Raw genomic sequence first — 27,856 nt, forward strand, 5'->3', positions numbered from 1 at the left:
ATCCATTGGGGAGCGCTTAGGGACATTTCTAAGAGGGGTGCTAAAACAGGCACTTGCTTTTTTTTTTTGGCAAAAAAATTAGTAAATAGTCACGGGGTTTTTACGAGATTGGCTCCACTTACTTACCAATTCATCAATACGTTTTATATCATCAGTCACTGGGTTTCCTGTTTTGCATATAGGTCCTCCAAATATGTTGGGCAGAAACAAGTGCAGGTAAATCACGCTGTTTATAAAAGTCTGAAATGGAAGAAAATCGTAACAAAATCAAAACGTAGTGAAAGGTTATATGTTCTTTTAAATAAGCGATAAGCCAATAATGTAAACAGTTAACAGAGTGACTTAAAAGGGCACTGTAACAGAAGACAAAACTTTGAAGGAAACTTATCTAATTAAATTAAAACGTTGTTCCTGGGGCTGATGATGCACTCCAGCCCCTGAGCTGCCCACTGTTGCAGAAGGCCCCAAGCCTTCTTGGTGGTGGACACCACGTGCTCCCTCTCAGGGTCGCCTGGGTGCGAGCGTAGCCGCAGAATAGGGGCAGACAGTCAGGTCTAACAGCCCTCTCCAAAGCCCGCTGCATGTACCTATGAATGGCCCGTTAGTGAAAGGTTATATGTCTCCTAAGTGTGCAGGTGTAAATGTTTTGGATCACCTACTTTCAAGTGCCCCCCACTGCAAACTTTGCTGCTTTGTTTTAAGAAAAATCAACAAGAGAGAAGGAAGCCAGTTAGCTTGTTCTAACCTTAGAGTGGAAGTGGTGACTTACAAGCTATGAAGAAACGTCCACAGCAACAGGAAACAACCACTAATAGATTTCCGAATTGATCTGAGACCAATCCGCCTCTCATTTACCTCATGACACATCTGTTTAGAACAATTATTTTGTTTTGGGGTTTTAAAGGGAAAAACGAGCTCATACATAACTGTATATTAAGCAGCAGAATAATACACTGCGAGTTACAAGCACAAAGTCCCTTCTAAAACAATATTGGTAGGTTCTTCATCTATCGTGTATGTTGGACAGGTGGAGGGTAGGTGAGCATGGAACACTCCACTGCGCCACATTTCACTCTGTACTCACACCATCAAAACCTGCCTCTGCTCCATTCTTGGCCACACTTGCCTCTTCTTCCTCTCATCGCACATACTTCTTGAAACTACCTCATGCATCTTAAGCACCTGCCTAACAGGTCACATTTTAACATAGAACCATAGAACACTACAGCACAGAAAACAGGCCATTCGGCCCTTCTAGTCTGTGCCGAAATATTATTCCGCTAATCCCATTGACCTGCACCCAGTCCATAACCCTCCAGACCTCTCCCATCCATGTAACTATCTAATTTATTCTTAAAACTTAAGAGTGAGCCCGCATTTACCACGTCAGATGGCAGCTCATTCCACACTCTCATCACTCTCTGAAGAAGTTCCCCCTAATGTTCCCCCTAAACCTGTCCCCTTTCACCCTAAAGCCATGTCCTCCCATGTTTATCTCTCCTAATCTAAGTGGAAAGAGCCTACTCGCATTTACTCTGTCTATACCCCTCATAATTTTGTAAACTTCTATCAACTCTCCCCTCATCCTTCTACGCTCCAAGGAATAAAGTCCTAACCTGTTTAATCTTTCCCTGTAACTCAACTCCTTAAGACCCGGCAACATCCTAGTAAATCTTCTCTGCACTCTCTCAATCTTACTGATATCCTTCCTGTAGTTAGGCGACCAGAACTGCACACAATACTCCAAAGTTGGCCTCACCAATGTATTATACAACCTCACCATAACATCCCAACTCCCACACTCAATACTTTGATTTATGAAGGCCAGTATGCCAAAAGCTTTCTTTACAACCCTGTCTACCTGTGACGCCACTTTCAGGGAATTATGTATCTAAACTCCCAGATCCCTTTGTTCCTCCGCACTCCTCAGTGCCCTACCATTTACTGTGTATGTCATAATGCTGGAAGAGGTACAACTCCCTTCCTAACAACACAGCAGGTGTGCCTACACCACGTGGACTGCAGCAGTTCAAGAAGACGGCTCACCACCACCTTCTCAAGGTCAATTACAGATGGGCAATAAATGCTGGTCCAGCCAACATCCTGTGAAAGAGTAAATTAAAAAACAATTGAGCCATTGATTCAATCCTGATTTTGATCTTGTTACCGCTGCAATTTTAAAGTGGTACGAGAACTACGCCCTCTGTCTTTCAGCTTCGTGACAGCAGGTCCACTAATAGCATTAAAAAACTCATTATTATGCAACTTACTGTGTGCATAAGATATACTAGACACTACGTGTGGCAAAGGAGATAGCCAATCAGATCCCCATTTATCATCTGACATGGTTAAATTCTTGGCAATAATAATAACAGAATTCATATAGCGCCTTAAGCATAGTAAAATGTCCCAAGGTGCTTCGCAAGGGTATTATCAGACAAACACTTGAAATCGTTCCACATGAGGAGACATCAAGTGAACAAAAGCGTTGTCAAAGTGATAGGTTTTAAGCAGCATTGTTACATGCAAACTCTAATCAAATTGCACTGTAGAAACATAGAAAATAGGAGCAGGAGTAGGTCATTCATCCATTCGAGCCTGCTCCACCATTCAATATGACCATGGCTGATCCTCTATCTCAATGCCGTACTCCTGCACTCTCCCCATACCCCTTGATGCCTTTAGAGTCCAGAAATCTATCTATTTCCTTCTTAAATATATTCAGTCACTTGGTCTCCACAGCCTCCTGTGATAGAGAATTCCACAGGTTCACCACCCTCTGAATGAAGAAGTTTCTCTTCATCTCAGTCCTAAATAGTCTAGCCCGTATCCTGATACTGTGACCCCTTGTTCTAGAACCCACAGCCAGACAAAATATCATCTCTGCATCCAATCTGTGCATCCCTGTCAGAATTTTATACGTTTCAATGAAATCTCCTCTCATTCTTCTAAACTCCAGCCGGCTCAATCTCTCCTCATACGACAATCCTGCCATCCCAGGAATCAGTCTGGTGAATCTTCGCTGCACTCCCTCTATGGCAAAATATATCCTTTCTTAGGTAAGGAGACCAAAACTGCACACAATACTCTAGGTGTGGTCTCACCAAGGCCCTGTACAGCTGCAGTAAGACATCCTTGCTCATGTACTCAAGTCCTCTCGCAATGAAGGTCAACATACCATTTGTCTTCCTAACTGCTTGCTGCACCTGCATGCTTGCTTTCAGTGATTGGTGTACAAGGACATCCAGGTCCCTTTGTACATCAACATTTCCCAATCTATAACCATTTAAATAATAATCTGTTATTCTGTTTTTCCTACCAAAGTGGATAACTTCACACTTATCCATATTATACTGTAGCTGCCATGTAATTGCCCACTCACTCAAGCTGTCTAAATCTCCTTGAAACCTCTTAACACCCTCCTCATTGCTCCCACCAAGTTTCGTGTCATCAGCAAATTTGGAAATATTACATTTGGTTCCCTCATCCAAATCATTGATATATATTATGAATAGCTGGGTCCCAAGCACTGATCCCTGTGGTACCCCACTAGTCACCGCCTGCCACTCCGAAAAAGACACATTTATTCCTACTCTCTATTTCCTGTCTGTTAACCAATTCTCAATCCATGCCAATATATTACCCCCAATCCCATGTGCTTTAATTTTACACACTAACCTCTTATCAAAAGCTTTCTGAAAATCCAAATACACCACATCCACTGGTTCTCCCTTATCTATTCTGCTAGTTATATCCTCAAAGGACTCCAGTAGGTTTGTCAAACATGATTTCCCTTCCATAAATTCATGTTGACTTTGTCTAATCCCATTGATATTTTTTAAGTGTCCTGTTATCACATCCTTTAAAATAGACTCAAGCCTTTTCCCTACTACTGAGGTTAGGCTAACTAGTCTGTAATTTGCTGTTTTCTCCCTCCCTCCTTTTTTAAACAGTGGGGTTACCTTTGCCATCCTCCAATCTGCCAGGACTGTTCCAGAATCTACAGAATTTTGGAAGATGACAACCAACACATTCACTATTTCCATGGTCACCTCCTTTAGTACTCTGGGATGTAGAATATCAGGCCCTGGGGATATATCAGCTTTCAGTCCCATTAGTTTCTCCAGCATTATTGTTTTAGTAATGCTAAGTTCCTTCAATTCCTCCTTCTCACTAGACCCTTGGCTCCCTAGTATTTCTGGGAAGTTATTTGTGTCTTCCTCCATGAAGACAGAACTAAAGTAGTTGTTTAGTAGCTTTACCATTTCCATGTTCTCTACTATAAATTCTCCTGTTTCACACTGTAAGGGACCTGTATTTGTCTTCACTAATCTTTTTCTTTTTACATACTTATAGAAGCTTTTACAGTCTGCTTTGATATTCCTTGCAAGTTTATACTCTATTTTTCCCCTTTAATCAACCTCTTGGTCCTCCTTTGCTGAATTGTAAACTGCTCCCCTATCGCTATTGCTGTCCCACTCTTTTGTCCCCACTCTGTGCAGCTGAGTCGCTCGATGTGCCACAGACTTGGCTCTTGCTGCATTACCCTGAGAAACCATCTCCCCCAGCAGTATCCAAAGCAGAAAATCTGTTGGAGAGGGAGATGGGCCCATGGGACCCCTGCACTACCCTGCCTAGTGCTTTTACTCTGTCTGGCAGTCACCCATTCCCTTTCTGCCTGTGCAATCTTTACCTGTGGTGTGACCACCTCACTGTACGTGCTATCCATGAAGATCTTATCCTTGTGGATGCTGTACAATGACTCCAGGTGCAGCTCTAACTCCAAAACAGAGATTTCGAGTAGCTGCAGCTGGAGATACTTCCTGCACACATGGCTGCCCTGGACACTGCAAGTGTCCCTGACTTCCCACATTGCACAGGAAGAGCATTCTACTTGGCTGAGCTGTCCTGCCATTACTCCTTTTACTTTTATTTTCTCTAGTTTAGAGGATATTAAGGACAGAAGAAATGCTTACCAGGTCATAATTACCAAGGCCACCACTCTTACTGAGGAAAGGTAGAAAATGAAAGGATCATCTCCTTCCCTCTTCAGCAAACTCCCTTCTCACCAAACTCCAACTGAAACACTCTAGTGCAGCCCAAAGCTGTGCTCCAGTGCAGACAAACACAGCACTGCAGATGGCTTGCTTTTATGCTGTCTGAATCTAGCTTTTGAAAACCTGTTTAAGCCAGTTAACTAATTTACTAGCTGCAAGCAGAGCCTGTATAACCCCTGTTTTAAAGCTGGGCTAAAACTCACCTTCTCCCAAACTAAAGAGCAACTTCTAGTTAGTTGCTCAGTTAAAGAAAGATTAGGCTTTAGATAGAAACTAACCCTTAAAAGTGCCTCTCTCAGCAAACTCCCACTGAAGCACCCTAAAGCAGCCCAAAGCAGCACTCCAGTGACTGTCTGCTACTCCAGTGATGAAACATTTCTTGCCTACCCTATTCTTTGGCATACAATAGGCTACACTCTACAGAAAATCCACTCCACAATATGTTTTCATTTATTTATATTTCCCTGGCGATTGCTTCCAATTCCTGTCAGCTTGGAAAGCGGGATGCAGGAAAATCTCTCTCCACGTTGTCATTTCTGCTGGATAGAGAGCTATTATATCCAAATGTTAGCAGTGCATTTGTGTACATTGTTCTGCCTCTTCACTCATCTCTTCACCCTACATCACTCTCCGCATTCCAAGTTTGCGCATTCAGCTGCAGCTTAGCAACAACAACAACAGCTTGCATTTATATAACACCATTAACATAGTAAAATGTCCCAAGGTGATTCATGGGAGTGTTGCTGACCAAAGTCTGACACCGAATTACATATAAGGGCAAGGGTGCATTAAAACAGGTGGACGAAGAGGGAGGGTTTCAGGGGAGTCTGAAGGGATGAAGGAGAGGGGAGAGGTTTTGGGAGAGAATTCCAGTGCTGTGGGCCTCGGCAGATGAATGCACAGCCACCGATAGTGAAGCGATTAAAAAGGAGGATGGGCAAGAGGCCAGGATGACCATAACAACAACAACTGGCTTAGCATCTTGATTGGCAACCCATCCAAAAATTGACAAAAGCTGGCCAATATGGACAGGCAGGTTATCATTCGAGGCTAATATTTGAAGCCTCCGGTTGGAAAGCTAATGATTTATGGCCAACACTTGGAAAAATGAAAAGCCTACTAACTGCTTGCATTTCCTGCCCATTAGCTCTAATTCACTTAGCAACGTTTTACGATAGTGTAAAGTAAGAACATGACTCGCATTAAGTGGGCTTTCCTGGGATTTACAGCCGGCATGCCAATCTCTCCCTGGAATTTAGTTCCCAGGATCATCCACCTTATCATTTTTAAAAGTTAAAACGAGCTCCGGTTCAAATATTTTCCACTCTTGGTTTCAAGTCATTGTTTGATTTGAAGTAGATGTCAACAGCTTTGCAATAGAGTAAGCCATGGAGTAGAAAGATTATTTTAACCATATATTAGTAGACAATTCCACCAAAATGCGCCCTCAAGAAGAAACTATACCTGAAATGCTAAGCTTTTATCCTTAAAGAGGTAGACTGCTGCATATCTCTAGCATTTTGTACAATGCAGGTAATTACGGAAAGATTAAAAAAAGATGAATGATAATGGAGGACTTGAACTATCCTAATACAGACTGGGAAAGTAGCAATGTAAAAGCCAAAGATCAGAGAACTTTCTTGATCGGGGGGGTTTCCAGCCTAATGAGGAAGGAAGCAGTGCTGGAGAATGAAGGGAGGGGCAGGTGGAGCATGTTTCAATGAGTAAGCATTTGGGGAACACTGATCATAAATATCATCAGGTGTGGAATAATTATGGAAAAGAACAAGGAATAATCAATCATAAAAATATTTAACTGGAGGGGGGTTAACTTCAGTAAGTTGAAAAGTGATATGGTGCAGGTGGGTTGGAATTAAAAGGCAAAACAATAATTGAACATTGAAGAGATGGTTCAGATACAAAGTAGACATATTCCCATGAGGGGAGAAAGAAGGGCATCCAAAGCTAGGGCTCCCTGGATGACCAAAGATGTATAAATTAAAATGAAACAGAAAAAGGAGGCTTATGACAAATGTAAAATTCATAATGCAACAGAGAAACAACTAGAAGAATACAGAGGAGATCTAAAATAGTTAATGAGAGGAACAAAAAGAGAAAGATTAGCAGCTAACACAAAAGGGAATCAAGAGGTATTTTATAAATATACAGATAGTAAAAAGGTAGTCAAGAGAAGCTGGGAAAAATTAGGGATCAATAAGGAATTCTTCTTGAGGAAGTGAAGGGTATGGCTGAGGGACAAAATGAGCACTTTGCACCATCTTCACTGGAGAAGAGATGGATCCAGTGTAACAGTAAAAGAGGGGAGAGTAGCGATATTAGAGATCAGAGATACTTAAGAAGTTGTCAGGACTCAAAAATAAAAAAAGTCACCTGGTCTGGATGGGAAGCACGTTTGGCCACTGAGCCAAGCAAGGATGGAAACTGCAATAGCTCTGACCACAATCTTCCAATCCACCTTAGATATGGAGGTGCTGCCAGGGGACTGGTGGAGTTTTTAAAAATTCATTTTACGGGATGTGGGCATCGTTGGCTGGGCCAACATTTATTGCACATCCCTAATTGCCCTTGTGAAGGTGGTGCTAAGCCACCTTCTTGAACCGCTGCAGTCCATGTGGTGTAGGTACACCCACAGTGCTGTTAGGGAGGGAGTTCCAGGATTTTGATCCAGCGACAGTGAAGGAACGGCGATATATTTACAAGTCAGGATGATGAGTGCTGAATGGGGAACTTCCAGGTGGTGGTGTTCCCAGTTGTCTGCTGCCCTGGTTTTTCTAGGTGGTAGTGGGCGTGGGTTCAGAAGGTGCTGTCTCAGGGGGCTTGGTGAATTTCTGCAGTGAATCTTGTAGATGGTACTATTCGTCAATGGTGGAGGGAGTGAATGTTTGTGGAAGGAGTGCCAATCAAGCGGGCTGCTTTGTCCTAGATGGTGTCAGCTTCTTGAGTGTTGTTGGAGCTGCACTCATCCAGACAAGTGGAGAGATTTCCATCACACTCTTATGCCTTGTAGATGGTGGACAGGCTTTGGAGAGTCAGAGGATGAGTTACTCGCTGCAGGATTCCTAGCCTCTGACCTGCTCTAGTAGCCACAGTTTTTATATGAGTGTTGTGGGAGCTGCACTCATCCAGCCAAGTGGGGAGTATTCCATCACACTCCTGACTTGTGCCTTGTAGATGGTGGACAGACTTTGGGGAGTCAGGAGGTGAGTTACCCACCACAGGATTCCTAGCCTCTGACCTGCTCTTGTAGCCAAAGTATTTATGTGGCTAGTCCAGTTCAGTTTCTGGTCAACTCCCAGGATGTTGATAGTGGGAGGTTCAGTGATGGTGATGCCATTGAATGTCAAGGGCAATGGTTAGATTTTCTCTTGTTGGAGATGGTCATTGCCTGACAATTGTGTGGCGCGAATGTTACTTGCCACTTGTCAGCCCAAGCCTGGATATTGTGCAGGTTTTGCTTCATTTGGACATGGACTGCTTCAGTATCTGAGGAGTGGAGAGAAATAGTGGATGAAATGAACAAATATTTTGTTTCTGTCTTCACTATAGAGGATGCAAAAAACATTCGAGTAATGTACCTGTAAAACAGGAGGTGGAAGGGGGAGAGGAACTTGGTGAAATTACATTCACTAGGGAAGGGGTACTGAGAAAAGTGATGGAGCTGTGGGCTGACAAGTCTCCGGGTCCTGATGAACCTATCCTAGAGCCTTAAAAGAAGTGGCTAAAGAGGTAGTTGATGTGTTGGTGTTAATTTTCCAAAATTTGCTTGATTCTGGAAAGATTCCATCAGACTGGAAAGTAGCAAATATAACCCCTCTATTCAAGAAGGGAGCAACAAAGAACAAAGAACAAAGAAAAGTACAGCACAGGAACAGGCCCTTCGGCCCTCCAAGCCTGCGCCAATCATATTGCCCGTCAACTAAAACATTTTGCACTTCCGGGGTCCGTATCCCTCTACTCCCATCCTATTCATGTATTTGTCAAGCTGCCTCTTAAACACCACTATTGTACCTGCTTCCACCACCTCCTCTGGCAGCGAATTCCAGACACTCACTTCCCTCTGCGTAAAAAACTTGCCCTGCACATCTCCTCTAGTTTTCTCCTCTCACCTTAAATCTATGTCCCCTAGTAATTGACTCTTCCACCCTGGGAAAAAGCTTCTGACTATCTACTCTGTCCATGCCACTCATAATTTTGTTAACTTCTATCAAGTCGCCCCTCCTCCGTCGCTCTAGTGAGAACAATCCGAGTTTCTCCAACCTCTCCTCATAGCTAATAATCTCCAGACCAGGCAGCACCCTGGTAAACCTCTTCTGCACCCTCTCCAACCCCTCCATATCCTTCTGGTAATGTGGCGACCAGAATTGCACGCAATATTCCAAGTGTGGCCTAACCAAGGTTCTATACAGCTGCAGCATGACTTCCCAGCTTTTATACTCAATACCCCTGCCAATGAAAGCAAGCATGCCATATGCCTTCCTGACTACCTTATCCACCTGCGTTGCCACTTTCAGTGACCTGTGGACCTGTACACCCAGATCCCTCTGCCCGTCGATGCACTTAAGGGTTCTGCCATTTACTGTATAATTCCTGCCTGTATTAGATCTTCCAAAATGCATTACCTCGCATTTGTCCGGATTAAACTCCATCTGCCATTTCTCCTCCCAAGTCTCCAACAGATCTATATCCCGTTGTATCCTTTGACAATCCTCTTCACTATCTGCAACTCCTCCAACCTTAGTGTCGTCTGCAAACTTACTAATTAGCCCAGTTACATTTTCCTCCAAATCATTTATGTATACGACAAACAGCAAAGGTCCCAGCACTGATCCCTACGGAACTCCACTAGTCACAGCTCTCCATTCAGAAAAACACTCTTCCACTGCTACCCTCTGTCTTCTATGACCAAGCCAATTCTGTATCCATCTTGCCAGCTCACCTCTGATCCCGTACGACTTTACCTTCTGTACCAGTCTGCCATGAGGGACCTTGTCAAAGGCCTTACTGAAATCCATGTATATAACATCCACTGCCCTTCCATCATCGATCATCTTTGTCACTTCCTCGAAAAACTCGATCAAGTTAGTGAGACATGACCTCCCCTTCACAAAACCATGCTGCCTCTCACCAATACGCCCATTTGCTTCCAAATGGTAGTAAATCCTGTCATGAAGAATCTTCTCCAATAATTTCCCTACCACTGATGTAAGGCTCACCGGCCTGTAATTTCCTGGATTATCCCTGCTACCCTTCTTAAACAATGGAACAACATTGGCCATTCTCCAGTCCTCTGGGACCTCACCCGTAGCCAGTGAGGATACAAAGATTTCTGTCAAGGCCCCAGCAATCTCCTCCCTTGCCTCCCTCAGTACTCTGGGGTAGATCCCATCTGGCCCTGGGGACTTATCCACCTTAATATTCTTCAAGACGCCTAACACCTCTTTTTTGATCTCAACATGATCCAGGCTATCTACACCGTCTTCCCTAGACAAATCGACCGCTAAGTCCTTCTTTTTGGTGAATACTGATGTGAAGTATTCATTTAGTATCTCTCCCATTTCTTCTGGCTCCACACACAGATTCCTACCTCTGGCCCTGAGTGGGCCTACCCTTTCCCTAGCTACCCTCTTGCTTTTTACATATGGATAAAAGGCCTTGGGATTTTCCTTAATCCTGGTTGCCAGTGACTTTTCATGACCCCTTTTAGCTCTCCTGACTCCTTGATTAAGTTTCTTCCTACTTTCTTTATATCCTCCATGGGCTTCATCTGTTCCCAGCCTTCTAGCCCTTACGAATGCTTCCCTTTTCTTTTTGACTAATCTCACAAAATCCTTCGTTATCCAAGGTTCCTGAAGCTTGCCATGCTTATTCTTCAGGAAGGAGGTAGAAGACAGGGAACTATAGGTCAGTTAGCTTGATGTCTGTCGTGGGGAAGGTGTTGGAGTCGATCATTAAAGAGGTTATACCTGGACACTTAGAAAAACGCATGGTAATCGGGAAGAGTCAGCATGGTTTTCTAAAAGGGAAATCATGTTTAACCAATTTAATTGAGTTCTTTGAAGGAGTAATGTGCTGTGGAGAAAGGGGAGCCTGTAGACATACTGTACCTTAATTTCCAGAAGGCATTTGATAAGGTGCCACACCAAAGGTTATTGTGGAAAATAAAAGCTTCTGGTGTATGGGCTAACATATCAACCTGGATAGAGGATTGGCTGGCTGGCAGAAAACCGAGTGTGCGTAAATGGGTTTTTACCTGATTGGCTGAATATGAGTGGTGGCGACCCGCAGGGGTCTGTGCTGGGGCCCCCGCTTTTTACAATTACATCAATGACTTAGATGAGAGGAGTGAAGGCATGGTAGCTAAATTTTCAGATGACACAAAGATAGGTAGGAAAGTATGGTGTGAAGAAGACATAAGGAGCTTGCAGATGGATAAAAGTCCATGGGCAAAAATCTGGCTGATGGAGTATAATGTGGGAAAAGTTTTTCATTTTGACAAGAAGAATAAAAAGGCAGATTATTACTTAAATGAAGAATGACTGCAGAACTCCGAGGTGCAGAGGGATCTAGTGTTCCCCTGCATGAGTCACAAAAAGTTAGTATGCAGGTGGAAGGACGTGTTAGTGCGGTGGTGAAAAAGGCAATTGGGACACTTGCCTTTATCAATCGAGAGGCATAGATTACAAAAGTAGGGAGGTCATGTTGGAGTTATATAGAACCTTGTTGAGGCCACAGCTGGAGCACTGTGTGCAGTTCTGGTCGCCACATTATAGGAAGGATGTGATTGCTCTGGAGTCGGTGCAGAGGAGATTCACCAGGATGATGCCTGGGATGAAACATTTAAGTTATGAAGGGAGGTTGGATAGACTTGGGTTGTTTTCGTTGGAGCAAAGAAGACTGAGGGGCAACCTGATCGAGCTGTACAAGATTATGAGGGGCATGGACAGGGTGGATAGGGAGCAGCTGTTTCACTTAGTTGAAGGGTTAGTCATGAGGGGACACAAGCTGAAGATGAGGGACAGGAGGTTTAGGGGGGATGTGAGGAAAAGCTATTTTACCCAGAGGGTGGTGACGGTCTAGAATGCGCTGCCTGGGAGGGTGGTGGAGGCGGGTTGCCTCACATCCTTTAAAAAGTACCTGAATGAGCACTTGGCACATCATAACATTCAAGGCTATGGGCCAAGTGCTAGTAAATGGGATTAGGTAGGTAGGTCAAGTGTTTCTCACGTGTTGGTGCAGACTCGATGGGCCAAAGGACCTCTTCTGCACTGTGTGATTCTGTGAGGTACAGAAAGTAATTAAGAAGGCTGATGGAATGCTATTCTTCTTTATGAGAGGAATTGAACTTAAAAGTAAGGATGTTATGCTTCAGGTATAGTTTATTGGTAAGACTGCATTTCGATACTGTGTGCAGTTTTGGTTTCCTTATTTAAGGAAGGATATAGAGGCATTGGAGGCGGTTCAGAGGAGGTTTATTAGACTGATACCTGGAATGAGCAGACTGCCTTATGAGGAAAGGTTGGACAGGCTGAGATTGTCTCCACTGCAGTTTAGAAGAGTGAGGGGTGACTTGATTGAAGTGCACAAGGTTCTGAATGGTCTTGACAAGTTGGACATGAAAGGATGTTTCCTCTTGTGGTTGAGTCCAGAGCTGGGGCGTACTGTTTTAAAATTAGTGGTTGCCCTTATAAGACAGAGAGGAGGAGGATTTTTTTCTCTCAGAGGCAGTGGAAGAAGGGTCACTGAATATTTTTAAGGCAGAGGTAGATAGATTCTTGTTAGGCAAGGGAATCAAAGGTTATTGTGGGCAGATGGGAATGTAGAACTCAAAACACAAACAGATCAATCATGATCTTATTGAATGGTGGAGCAGGCTCGAGGGGCCTAATGGCCTACTCCTGCTCTTATTTTGTATGTTCGCATAAGTTTTGAATGGTGCTGAACATTGTGCAATTATCAGCAAATATCCCCACTTCTGACCTTATGATGGAAGGAAGGTCAATGTTAAAGCATCTGAAGATGATTGGGCCTAGGACACTTCCCTGAGGAACTCCTGCAGTGATGTCCTGGAAATGAGATGATGGACCTCCAACAACCATAACCATCTTCCTTTGTGCTAGGTATGACTCCAACCAGCGGAGAGCTTTCCCCCTCATTCCCATTGACTCCAGTTTTGCTAGGGCTCCTTGATGCCACACTCGGTCAAATGCTGCCTTGATGTTAAGGGCAGTCACTCTTACCTCATCTCAGGAGTTTAGCTCTTTTGTCCATGTTTGAACAAAGGCTGTAATGAGGTCAAGAGCTGAGTGGCCCTAGCGGAACCCAAACTGGGCATCAGTGAGCAGGTTATTGCTAAGCAAGTGCCACTTGATAGCACTGTTCATGACCCCTTCCATTACTTTACTGATGAGTGAGAGTAGACTAATGGAGCAGTAATTGGCTGGGTTGAATTTGTCCTGCTTTTTGAGTACAGGACGTACCTGGGCAATTTTCCACATATCCGGGTAGTTGCCAGTGTTGTAGCTGTACTGGAACAGCTTGGCTAGGGGCGCAGCAAGTTCTGGAGCACAAGTGTTCAGAACTATTGTCGGAATCTTGTCAGGGCCCATAGCCTTTGCAGTATCCAGTGCCTTCAGCCGTTTCTTGATATCACGGGGAGTGAATCAAATTGGCTGAAGACTGGCACCTGCGATGCTCAGGACCTCTGGAGGAGGCGAAGGTGGATCATCCACTCAGCACTTCTTGTTGAAGATTGTTGCAAATGCTTCAGCCTTATCTTTTGCACTGAGAATGGGGGTATTTGTGGAGCCTCCTCCTCCAGTGAGTTGTTTAATTGTCCAGTACTGAAGGCAATGGTGGAACCATGAAAATCGGGGATGCGCCTAAGGACAGAGTTGGAGAAACGCTGAGATCTTAGAGGTTTCTAGGGCTGGAGGAGGTTGCAGATATAGGGATGGGCGAGGCCATAAAGAGATTTGAAAACAAGAGCGAGAATTTTAAAAGCGTGATATTACTAGACAAGGAGCCAATGCAGTTCAGCAACATTATGGGCGATGGGTGATTGGGGCTTGGGATACAAGTAGCAGACTTTTGGATGAGCTTGGGAGGCCTCTAAAGAACTCTTCCGTTTTGTCGAAGTAGATTTGGGGCCACTTTGCATTCAAAGTGCTTTCCTCACAATTACCCCCATCTTCCATTGCTTTTTAGCTTCTCTGAGGGACATTTTAAAAACACTCTGGTCAAGCACTGCCACACCAGCAAAGCTGTGCCGTCTTCTGAATAGGTTAGTAGGGGTTAAATGAAGTTAATTGTTAATCTCATTGTTTATTTTCTACTGCTTGCTTGCCTTAGGATACCTGGGATAGGGGACATTTCAAAATTTTCTTGTCAGACTTATTTACCTCGATCAGCAAACTAAATAACCATGTCGATTCTGCTGGGATCTTCTCCAGCTGATTATTGTTACTTATTTTATTGAAATTTAGGAGTAAAGAATGCTTAGCTTCTGTGAAGTTCATAAAACACAACTTGCTAAGCTCAGAAAGTGGCTCATCTTCTAAATGGTTCAGTCGTCAAGAATTATGCGTGCTGGCCAAGTGAAATGGTCATCAGCACTCCTAGCAGCCAGTGAAACTGCGATAACAGTGGAATGCACAAGATTAAACATTGTCTTCCTAATGCCTTTGCGCAGCGGGAGGCATTTTCAGTAGAAAGTCAATTAGGCTTTGCTAAATAATGGAAAGACTAAGGAATGACGAAGTGTAAGTATCAACTTGATACTACAAATGATTCTTCAGAGTAATAATTCATGAGTTACGCTTAAGTGTGACTGCAATTGTAAACTCTTAACCTGGAACGTTGATTGGGGAAGGCTGGGGACAAGGTTGGCTGACGCATCTGGGCGGGGGAGGGGGTTTAGTTTAGTTCATTCCGAAGTCACATCACAATTTTAAATACTTGTGTTTATTTTCAATCTTCTAGTGCCCAGATAAAAACTCATTATGTAGGCTGAATCTAGAAGCAAGACATCTACTAAGCCATTCTGTCTGTTTTCACTGAATGGTCATTTTTAGAATAGTAAATACATTTTGAACTTGTCTGTCTGTCTATCTATCTATTAATCTATTGATTTATCTATTCATCTATCGATTTATTTATCGATCTATCTATCTATTGATCTATCAATCTATCAGTTGACTTACCTCTGACTCTGGTACTATCCTTACCTCCAAGTCCAAAAGTCGTGGGTTTCAAGACCCACTTCAGAGACTTGAGTACAAAGTTTGACTGCACCACTAGACATGATACTTTTCTGATGTGACATTAAACGGGGAACACTTCTGCCCTCTCAGCTGGACGGAAAAGGTCCTTATTTCAAAGAGGGGCAGGGACATTCTCCCTGGTGCCCTGGCCAACATTCATCACTCAACCAACAGCACTGGAAGACAGACTGTCTAGACCATCAACACTATCACATTGCTGTCCATGAGAGCTTGCTGTATGCAAATTGTCTGCCAAATTCCCTACAATAAGGCTGTGATAATTCTTTAAAAAGTACTTCATTTGTTCTAAAGTGCTTTGGAATGTCCTGAGGTTGTGAAAGGTGCTTTATAAATGCAAGTTCCTTCTTTGTGTGTAGCAATAATTGCTTGGAATGGAGTGCAACGTGGAAAATCAAATGGAAAGGACCACCTCTACATTGGAGCTGGTCAGATGTGTTTTTCCATGTGAATTCCCTCTTGACCGATTTTCCAGTATGAATTCCTGCCAAGAGATTACTTACATCGAACTTCGAGATATCCACTTACTTTAGCTTTTAATAGTGTTAGGATCTGTCCAAAATGCTTAGCAAAAAACAGCCAGGCAGTGAAGGATAATTAAGCTCCTTGTGCCAGTACGGCTGGTTATTTGAGTAACTTTATCATTTCCTAATCTGATTCACTCAGTGAGCCTCCCTGCTAGCAGTGTATACTTAGAAACCTTTGGCCTTGTTATATATGGAGGATGGTTAAAGTGTACTCAAGGGGGTAAACAGATAGCAAGCCTTTGTGCATCATTTCAAGCCGTTTCTGTGTTCCTGTTATGCAACATGAGTCACATGTGCACTGTTCCACATGGTATGAGCAGTGATGACCGTAGCTGGCAAAATTAATCATCACCTCCAATGTGCCATCTCAGCCTTCAGTCGACTGAGGAAAAGAGTATTTGAGGAACAGGATCTCAAACCCAAGACTAAGGTCATGGTTTATCAGGCAGCAGTGATTCCAGTGCTCCTATTTTTTTTATTCATTCGTGGGATGTGGGCGTTGCTGGCTAGGCCAGCATTTATATCCCATCCCTAATTGCCCCTTGAGAAGGTGGGGGTGAGCTGCCTTCTTGAACCGCTGCAGTCCATGTGGTGTGGGTACACCCACAGTGCTGTTCGGGAGGGAGTTCCAGGATTTTGACGCAGCGACAGTGAAGGCCGTTGTCATTTCTGGTGCTTAGGTTGATGCTGGGTAGTCCATCCGGTTTCATTCCTTATTGTCTTTCTAGCGGTTTGATACAACTGAGTGGCTTGCTAGGCCATTTCAGAGGGCGTTTAAGAGCCAACCACATTTCTGTGGGTCTGGAGTCACATGTAGGCCAGACCAGGTAAGGACAGCAGATTTCCTTCCCTAAAGGACATCAGTGAACCAGATAGGTTTTTAAGACAATCGACAATGGTTTCATGGTCATTATTAGACTTCTAATTCCAGACTTTTATTGAATTCAAATTCCACCATCTGCCATGGTGGGGTTGGAACCTGGGTCCTCAGAGCATTACCCTGGGTCTCTGGATTACTAGTCCAGAGAAAATATTCTTCTAGGAATTGTGCAACGGGTAACCCACCTCCTGACTCCCCAAAGCCTGTCCATCATCTACAAGGCACAAGGATTGTGATGGAATACTCCCCACTTGCCTGGATGAGTGCAGCTCCCATAACACTCAAGAAGCTTGAGATCGTCCAGGACAAAGCAGCTCACTTGATTGGCACCACATCCACAAACATTCATTTCCCCCACCACCAACGCACAGCAGCAGCGATGTGCACCACCTACAAGATGCACTGCAGGAATTCACCAAGGCTTGTTCGACAGCACCTTCCAAACCCATGAGCATTACCATCTAGAAGGACAAGGGCAGCAGATAGATGGGAACACCATTACCTGAAAGTTCTCCTCCAAGCCACTCACCATCCTGGCTTGGAAATATATCGCCGTTCCTTCACTGTCGGTGTGTCAAAATCCTGGAACACCCTTCCTAACAGCTCTGTGGGTGTACCTACACCACAGGGACTGCAGCGGTTCAAGAAGGCAGCTCACCACCACCTTCTCAAGGGCAATTAGGGATGGGCAATAAATGCTGGCCCAGTCAGCGATGCCCACATCCCATGAATGAATAAAAAAATATGCAGATTAAAATCAGCCATGACAATTGTAGCGCCCTTCTTACACGTTTCCATTATTTCTTAATTTATACTTTGTCCTGCAGTGAGGCAACTCTTCGGGAGCCTATAGACGGCTCCCACCTGTGACTTCTTCCCCTTGCTATTCCTTATTTCTACCCAAACTGATTCCACATCACGATCTATGGCACCCATATCACTACTCACCACTGCATTGATATGTTCCTTTATTAACAAATACACCTCACCTCCTTCTCCTTTTGCCTATTTTTCCAGAATGTTGAACCCCCTTGAATATTGAGTTCCCAGTCTTGGTCACCCTGCAACCACGTCTCTGTAATAGCTATCAAGTCATATCCATATATTTCTATTTGTGCCATCAACTCATCTATCTTGTTACAAATGCTGCGTGCATTCAGATAAAGAGCCTTAAAGCTTTGACTTTTTACCATTATTACTCATTCTGGTTCTAATTTCTGCTGCACTCTTCTGCTTATATTGTCTGCCCCTTCCTGTCACACTTTGGTTATCATTCGCCTCTTCATTACCTTGCACTTCTGCTCTTTCGTTTCTTTTTGATTTTTTAAACTTCCCTTCAATTGAACCTTCCCCCTGACTAATTAGGTTAAAGTCCTATCTACAATCCTAGTTATACGATTCCCAGGACACTGGTCCCAGCATGATCAAAGTCTACCCCAGCAAATAGAATGACTTAACCCGAATAGTGCCAAGGTTTGCTAGACTAATACCTGGATTGGGCGGGTTGTCTTATGAGGAAAGGTTGGACAGACTAGGTTTGTATCCACTGGAGTTTAGAAGAATAAGAGGCGACTTGATTGAAACCTTTAAGGTCCTGAGGGGTCTTGACAGGGTGGATGTGGAGAGGATGTTTCGTCTTGTGGGAGAATCTAGATCTGGGGGTCACTGCCTAAAAATAAGGGGTCACCCGTTCAAAACAGAGGTAAGGAGAATTTTTTTCTCTCAGAGGGTAGTGAAACCTTGGAACTCTCTTCCTCAAAAGTGGAAGCTGAGTCTTTGAATATTTTGAAGGCAGAGGTAGGTAGATTCTTGATAAGCAAGGTTATCGGGGTAGGCGGGAATGGGGAGTTGAGGTTACAATCAGCCATGATCTCATTGAATGGCAGAGCAGGCTCAAGGGGCAGAGTGGCCTCCTCCTGCTCCTAATTTGTATGTTCATATGTAATTATCCATCATTCAACACCATTAAGAGATAGATTATCTGGTCATTATCTACTTCCATTTGCCTCACTATTCAAGGAAAAGAGAGGAATTCTTCGTGTCCAAGCCAACGCTTATAAAAAACATATTAATAAGTCAACTCCCTCATTGCCGTTTGCAGGACTTTGAAGTGTGCAAATTGGCTATAGATTCTGCAAGGTATTTTGTTGGCTGTATAGTACATGTGACCATCCTGGGAGCATGAAGCGCACTGTATAAATATAAGTTCTATTCTTGTGTTTCTTGAGCATTGCTGAAAAAAGAGACACATTGTTAAAACTTTTCATCTTGCACTCATCAGGACAATTCACAAGAATACCATATGTGAAGGGAACAGCGATTTATTAATTGACAACAATGACATTGTTGTTCCCTTTACATTTGGTATCCTCGCGAAATGCATACAAGATGAAAAACTTCAATAACGTGTCTCTTTTTTCAGCAATACTCAAGTTCTGTACTACGAAACAACTCTTGTGCTTCTTTTGGATGTCCTGCACACCACAGGCATGTCTTGATGGGGGTGGGGGTGGGAGCAGGGGTGGGGTGGATTTAGATTCAGGTTTTGAGAAAGAAGCAGCTGATGAAGCCGCAGTAAGAAGGAACAAGAGGACTTGGCAGGGAACTCATTCTCACTATTTTTAAAAATCGTTGCAAATAATTGTCTGCCCACATATAAATGTCTGGTGAAAAATGACTCGGCCCTTGGAAAGCTTTCCAAAGCTAATTACTATGTTATGAAATGCACATTCCCACAGGCAGGCAGCTGCTGTAAAGTACCTCAGGGTTCCAAAAATAAGTGGCCAGGATCCATCGAGGCTCAAAGGCCTGGAATTCCTTCCCAAGACCTCTCCACCTCTAAGACTCACCTACCCCTTTGACCAGGCATTCAGTCACCTGCTCCTCTAAGGTGCAGTCTGACCAGCCATGCAGAGGTGGCTTTGGAGGTGGGAGGGAAGGGAATTTGTGAGACATGTTACCATATCCAAGTGATCGTGCTGTAGGCAGGTTGGGAACGACAATGCCTGGTATGGCAAGTGGCCAATTATTGGCAATTAAGTCCCCTTTAGGAGCAGATTGGTGATGCCCTGGATCTTCATGATAGCATATGGGCTCCCCTGTTGAGGGAAAACCCAGGCATCTACCTGGAGGTGGCCTCAAGACTGGGGGATAGTGGGAGGTTCTGGCCAGTGAGGGGCCTCCTTTGATATTTGGGTAATGTTGCATTCTTACCCTGTGGTAACAAAATAATAACCCTAACCTTAACTCTAACACTAATACAAAACCCATCTCCCGTAAAGTGACAGCTGAGATGGAAGACCATAAGACCATAATAAGACCATAAGACATAGGAGCAGAAATTAGGCCATTCGGCCCATCGAGTCTGCTCCGCCATTCAATCATGGCTGATAAGTTTCTCAACCCCATTCTCCTGCCTTCTCCCCGTAACCTTTGATCCCCTTACCATTCAAGAACCTATCCATCTCACTCTTAAATACACTCAATGACCTGGCCTCCACAGCCTTCTGTGGCAATGAATTCCATAGATTCACCACTCTCTGGCTAAAGAAGTTTCTCCTCATCTCTGTTCTAAAAGGTCTTCCCTTTACTCTGAGGCTGTGCCCTCGGGTCCTAGTCTCTCCTACTAATGGAAACATCTTCCCCACGTCCACTCTATCCAGGCCTTTCAGTATTCTGTAAGTTTCAATTGGATCCCCCCATATCCTTCTAAACTCCATCGAGTATAGACCCAGAGTCCTCAAACGTTCCTCATATGTTAAGCCTTTCATTCCTGGGATCGTTCTCCTGAACCTCCTCTGGACCCTCTCCAGGGCCAGAACAACCTTCCTGAGATATGGGGCCCAGAATTGCTCACAATATTCTAAATGTGGTCTGACCAGAGCCTTTTAAAGCCTCAGCAGCACATTCCTGCTTTTATATTCTAGTCCTCTCGAAATAAATGCCAACATTGCATTTGCCTTCCTAACTACCGACTCAACCTGCAAGTTAACCGTAAGAGAATCCTGGACTAGGATCCCCAAGTCCCTTTGCACTCCAGATTTCTGAATTCTTTCCCCATTTAGAACATAGTATATGCCTCTATTCTTCCTACCAAAGTGCATGACCTCACACTTCCCCACGTTGTATTCCATCTGCCACTTCTTTGCCCATTCTCCTAACCTGTCCAAATCCTTCTGCAGCCTGCCTGCCTCCTCAATACTACCTGTCCCTCCACCTATCTTTGTATCATCTGCAAACTTAGACAGGATGTCTTCAGTTCCTTCATCTAGATCATTAATGTATAAAGTGAAAAGTTGTGGTCCCAATACTGACCCCTGCGGAACTCCACTAGTCACCGGCCGCCATCCTGAGAAGGACCCCCTTATCCCCACTCTCTGCCTCCTGCCAGATAGCCAATCTACTATCCATGCTAGTACCTTGCCTCTAACACCATGGGCTCTTATCTTACTGAGCAGCCTCCTGTGCGGCACCTTGTCAAAGGCCTTCTGGAAGTCCAAGTAGATAACATCCATTGGCTCTCCTTTGTCTAATGTACTCGTTACCTCCTCAAAGAATTCTAACAGATTTGTCAGGCATGACCTCCCCTTGATGAAACCATGCTGACTTTGCCCGATTTTACCATGCACTTCCAAGTATTCTGAAATCTCATCCTTAATAATGGACTCTAAGGTCTTACCAACGACCGAGATCAGGCTAATCAGCCTGTAATTTCCCCTCTTTTGCCTCACTCCCTTCTTAAACAGGGGGCTTACATTAGCGATTTTCCAGTCCTCTGGGACCCTCCCTAACTCCAGTGATTCCTGAAAGATCACCACTAACGCCTCCGCTATCTCTCCAGCTATCTCCTTCAGAACTCTGGGGTGTAATCCATCTGGTCCAGGTGATTTATCCACCTTCAGACTTTTCAGTTTTCCAAGCACCTTCTCCTTGGTAATGGCCACCATACTCACCTCTGCCCCCCAACTCTCTTGAACTTTGGGGATGTTATTTGTGTCTTCCACCGTGAAGACTGACGCAAAGTACCTATTCAGTTCCTCCGCCATTTCTTTGTTCCCCACTACCACTTCTCCAGTGTCATTTTCCAGTGGTCCAATGTCCACTTTTGCCTCTCTCTTACCCTTTATATATCTAAAAAAAACTCTTGCAATCTTCTTTTATATTACTGGCTAGTTTACCCTCATAGTTAATCTTCTCCCTCCTTATTTCTTTTTTAGTTGTCCCCTGTTGGTCTTTGTAGGCTTCCCAATTCCCTGGCTTCCCACTGCTCTTCGCCGCATTGTATGCTTTCTCTTTAGCTTTTATGCTGTCCCTGACTTCCCTTGTCAGCCATGGTTGCCTCATCCTCCCTTTAGTATGCTTCTTCTTCCTAAGGATGAATTTTTGCTATGTCTCCCAAATTACTCCCAGAAACTCCTGCCATTGCTGTTCCACTGTCTTTCCTGCTAGGCTCATCTCCCACTCAATTCTGGCCAGCTCCTCCCTCATGCCTCTGTAGTTGCATTTATTCAACTGTAATACCGTTACATCTGATTCCAGCTTTTTCCTCTCAAATTGCAGGGTAAATTCTATCATATTATGGTCACTTCCTCCTAAGGGTTTCTTCACCTTAAGCTCCCTTATCAAATCTGCCTCATTACACATCACTAAATCTAGAATTGCCTGTTCCCTAGTGGGGTCCACCACAAGCTGCTCCAAAAAGCCATCTCGTAGACATTCCACAAATTCCTTTTCTTAGGATCCACTACCAACCTGATTTTCCTAGTCTACCTGCATATTGAAATCCCCCATGATCACTGTAACCTTGCCTTTCTTGCACACCTTTTCTATCTCCTGGTGTATCTTGTGCCCCACATCCTGACTACTGTTCGGAGGCCTGTACATAACTCCCATTATGGTTTTTTTACCTTTGTGGTTACTCAACTCTACCCACACAGATTCTACATCATCTGACCCTACGTCATTTCTTGCTATCGATTTAATTTCATTTCTTACTAACAAAGCAACCCCACCCCTCTGCCAACCTGCCTATCTTTTCAATAGGATGTATATCCTTGGATATTTAGCTCCCAGTCCTGATCCCCTTGCAGCCATGTCTCCGCGATGCCCACATCATACCTGCCAATTTCAATCTGCGCCACAAGCTCATTTACCTTATTTCGTATACTGCGTGCATTCAGATACAACACCTTCAGTCCTGTATTTCCCGTCCCATTTCTCATTGTCGTCCCTTTATCCGATGTGCTTGAAGTTAGATTCTTAGTCCTCCCTACAGCCCTGTTCCTCATCCACACAGGGAGCAAGTACCTCGTACCTGTTGGACAAGGTCAAGAGCTGAGGCTCCTCTGTTCCTGAACACAGGATCCCTCTACCTGCCTCACTTGCAGTCACACCCTGCTGACCCTGACCACTGACCGAACTTGAGGTACTTAATCTACCGGGTGTGACGGCCTCCTGAAACAAAGCGTCCAGGTAAATCTCCCCCTCCTGGATGTGCCACAGCGTGTCCATGAACTCCAGTCCTTAATGATAAAGGCAACACACAATGCTCAAATAAACAGCACCCACAGAACAAACAACAATATAAGAAATCACTGTTCAACTTGGAACAAAATCAACCCCGACTGCCATAAGGGCAGTCAGGGATAAACAAAACTAGCAAAAGAAAAGGTCACTGGCAACCAAGAAGCAATCAAAAGTGCCAGCCAAACATAAGTGGTAGATATCAGAGAAACAAAAAACATTCAGAGAATTGGAACAAAAGAGGGGACATCCTGCCCACGTGGTACAAAACCCTAACCCTAAACCTAAAACAAAACCTTAACCCAAATACAAAACCCTAACCCTAATCATAACCAAAATGAAAAGCCCTAATCCTAACCCTAATGTAAAACCTTAACACTAAAGTGTGGTACAAAAACTTAATACAAAACCCTAAACCTAACCTTAATACAAAACCCTAAGCCTAAAACTCAGTCCTGTGCTACAAAAGCCCAACACTAATGCTAAAACAAATCTCTAACCCTAACTCTATCTCAAGTACAGAATTGTAACCTTGGCCCTGCAGAACAAAACACCAACACTGACCATGTGGTACAAACACCAAAACCCTAACCCTAGTAGAGAAATCTTACCCCAGTACAAAACCCTAACCCTAATACAAAACTCTAACTCTAATCCTCGGATACAAATCCTTAATCCTAATACAAAACCCAAATCCAAACCCTAATGCTCTGTTATGAACCCTAACCCTAATATAAACCCCTAACCCAGCACATTTGACATTTCCACAGAATATTGTGATGCTGACACTCAGAAATGCATCAATGTTACGCCGAGAAGATTAACTTGGTTCTTGTGTATACTTAGTTAATATTTATTTAAATCTGTTTTAACCCCGATCAACATTACACAGCCAAAAACCAGAGACCTTGCTTAAACATCTTGTAAAATTATTTTGGCACGCTTAAGACACAGCAGCAATTTTTGTCTTGAAGGAGAGTGATTTACAACCAGGTCTCAGTGGAAGCAGCTGAGTTCAGTCATCCATAAAAATCTGTTTTTCATTAACCACAGGCTTCAGGCTGACTAAAGCGACCTTTCTTCCAACCCCTGTGTTTGTATTTAGTCTGGAGAAGATTGTTATCTGCTGGCTGCTCATTCCTCAGGTGTGAAATGGGTGCATGAAAATTGGGGTGGGGGCCTTTGGGACATTGCATACAGGTCCAATGTTGGTCCGATGTAACTTTTAAGTGGGCCAGTGAATGGGTTAGCCTGCCAGTATTGACCAGTGTTCTATCCTGAGGCTGCTTAAATATGCAAAAGGGAGGGGGGTGGTCCCAGGCTGGATTTCGGACCCCGACAGCTAGTTTTGGGCTCCACTGGATGAGGCGCTGTCCAGTTGAGCCAATTCACAGCCTTAAAGGGACCACTCCCGGGAAAGGACCCCAAATTTTCTACAAGCAGAGGGGGGTACTTGTGTAGGGAAGAGGAAGAGTCTTGTGGCTTGGCATAAAAATACCACAGCTCACTTCCGGCCTCTGCCTGAGCCCTTCCAGGATTGGCTCCTGGAGGTTCTGCTCCCCCCCGGCCCCTACACTCACTCTCTGCCCCAGGCCTGCTCAACAAAGGAGCCGGACAATGTCCTGGCCTCCCACAACTTCAACAAGCAGCAGTGGAAAGTCTGTTCGGTGCGTGAAACTACCCGAGCCTCGCGGTATCATGCGTGCACTCCATTGCTCCATCGACTTCACACCCATTACGGGCAGAAGTCACCCATTCCCCCGCCCCCAGGGCCGGGTGCCATTCACCAACCCCAGCCTCCCTAGCACATGCTTCTTTAGCAAATGACTTCAAAGGCAGAATTTCAATTTTCACACCTGCTTTTTAAACAAAGTATTACTGTGGAATGCAGACATCTGTTTTCTTTTACTGATTGTTTCCATTTTCACTATAAAATATTATTAACCAGAATCACATTTGCAGTTGGAAGGATGAAGGTTAGAATTAACTGGTGTCTAATTGTTGTTAAATTATCTTTGTTTTAAAGTTACAATCATAAAGTGTGTGTCCTACAGTCCATTCAGGGAGTCCAGGCTGCTGTGGCAAATTGCACTTTTACATGTTGCATTTTGCAGCTATGCAGAGTCATAGCAGCTGCTTCAACTTTCTTTCCAACACATGGCTGCCCAGGAATCACTCCTACTTCTACCACCCACCGCTGGCATGTGTTGGAAGGATTTGCAGGTTGATACCTACACTCTGAACACACTGCTCTTGATTATCAAATCCTGGGGTGGGACTTAAACCTAGAGTTTTTAGCTCCAAGGCAGGGACACCACCCACTGCGTCACAGGACCTTGCACTTAGAGAGTAGATAGAGCCAAACTATTCCCTCCAGTGAGTGGGCTAGTGACCAGCGGTAATAGATTTAAAATCATTGGTAAATGAGCTAAAGGGGCGATGAGGAGAAATGCTTTCACTCAAGGCATGGTTGGGATCTGGAATTCATCAGGATTGGCAGCAAAATTCTCCTGAACAGTTGTAGTGATTCAGCTCTTGTTTATAACTCTGAACAGCATAGGAAAACAATGTTAACTTGAGTTAAAACACACCTAACTATGGGCAAAGGTTTACATTCAATTGGACCACACCAGTTTTCTTATCAATTTATAACCATCGACAAGTAGAGCTGCAAATAATTACAACAGGGCTATACAGTAGTGTACTGCTCATGTTTCTAGACTCGAAATCCCACATTTCCCTTATCAGGGCTTCCTGGGTGGGGCCTGAACTCATTCCTTGCGGCATCAGAGTGGGAATACTGTTGCTTCGCCACTGGTCACTCCAATGCCTGTTTTACCCTCATGAACCATTGTTCAGACAAAGACCACAAAAAGAGCAAATGATAATGAAGCCATTGCAATCAATCTTGATTAGTTAATATAAGAGCATAAGAAATAGCAACAGGAGTAGGCCATTCGGCCCCTCGAGCCTGCTCCGCCATTCAATAAGATCAAGGCTGATTTTCTTGTATTTCGATTTCCACATTCCCACCTAGCCCCCGATAACCTTTGATTCCCTTGCCTAACAAGAATCTATCTACTGCTACCTTAAAAATATTCAATGACCCCACTTCCACCACTTTCTGAGGCAGAGAGATCCAAAGTCGCACAACCCTCTGTGAGAAAAAATTTCTCCTCATCTCTGTCCTGAAAGGGTGACCCCTAATTTTAAAACATTGCCTCCTAATTCTGCACTCACTCACAAGAGGAAACATCCTTTCCACGTCCACCTTGTCAAGACCATTCAGGATCTTGTATACTTCAATCAAATCACCCCTCACTCTTCTAAACTCCAGTGGCAACAATCCCAGTCTGTCCAACCTTTCCTCATAAGACAACCCATTCATTCCAGATATCAATCTAGTAAACCTCCTCTGAACTGCCTCCAATGCATTTACATCCTTCCTTAAATCAAGGAGATCAAAACTGCACACAGTATTCGAGGCGCAGTCTCACCAATGCCCTGTATAACTGAAGCATAACATCCTTACTTTTATGTTCAATCCCTCTCATAATAAAAGATAGCATTTCATTAGCCTTCTTAATTACTTGCTGTATCTGCATACTAACTTTTTGTGACTCATGTACTAGAACACCTAGATCCCTCTGCACCTCAGGATTATGCAGCTGTTCTCCATTTAAGTCGTACTCTGCTTTTTTGTTCTTCCTGGCAAAGTGAACAACTTCACATTTTCCCACATTAAAAGCCATTTGCCAGATCTTTGCCCACTCACTCAACCTATCTATATCCATCTGCAACCTCCTCATGTTCTCTTCACAACATACTTTCCTACCTATCTTTGTGTCACCTGCAAATTTAGCTACCATGTCTTCGCTCCCCTCATCTAAGTCATTGATGTAAATTGTAAAAAGTTGAGGCCCCAGCACAGACCCCTGTGGGACTCCGCTCGTCACATCCTGCCAATCCGAAAAAGACCCATTTATGCATAATCTCTGCTTTCTGTCAACCAGCCAATTTTTCTATCCATGTGCATATGTTACCCCCTACTCCTTGCACTTTTATTTTCCGTAATAACCTTTGATGTGGCACCTTATAAAATGCCTTCTGGAAATCCAAGTACAGTATGTTAACAGGCTCCCCTTTATCCACTGTGCTTGTTACTCCATCAAAAAACTCCAATAAATTGGTTAAACGTTTGATTTACTGACTCTTCCCTTTTGCCTTGAGATCTTCCAAGTGCCCAGCTAAAACCTCCTTAATGATTGATTCTAACAATTTCCCCATGACAGATGTCAAGCTAACTGGCCTATAGTTTCCTGTTTCCTGCCTTCCTCCCTTCCTGAATAGAGGGGTTATGTTTGCTCCTTTCCAGTCCAATGGAACCTTTCCAGAATCAAGCGAATTTTGGAAAATTAACACCAGCACATCGGCTAGCTCATTAACCACCTCTTTTAAGACCCGAGGATGTGGTCCATCAGGACCCAGAGACTTGCCAGCCGCAGCTCCCTCAATTTGCTCAGTACCATTTCCCTAGTGATTTCAAATTCACCAAGTTCCTCTCTCCCTTTC

General features: G+C 44.0%; 1 protein-coding gene across 3 annotated transcripts in view; it reads right to left on the reverse strand.

Annotated features, from left to right (window-relative positions):
* Nucleotides 1-27,856, reverse strand: part of kitlga (kit ligand a) — a 184,247-nt gene that overhangs the window by 137,222 nt on the left and 19,169 nt on the right. For all 3 annotated transcript variants that reach the window (XM_078567764.1, XM_078567766.1, XM_078567763.1), the window contains exon 2: nt 127-240. In XM_078567764.1, coding sequence (XP_078423890.1) covers nt 127-240 — 114 coding nt within the window. The remainder of the gene's footprint in view (nt 1-126; nt 241-27,856) is intronic.

Source organism: Cetorhinus maximus, chromosome 22 (assembly GCF_964194155.1).
Source record: "Cetorhinus maximus chromosome 22, sCetMax3.hap1.1, whole genome shotgun sequence".
Taxonomy (NCBI): domain Eukaryota; kingdom Metazoa; phylum Chordata; class Chondrichthyes; order Lamniformes; family Cetorhinidae; genus Cetorhinus; species Cetorhinus maximus.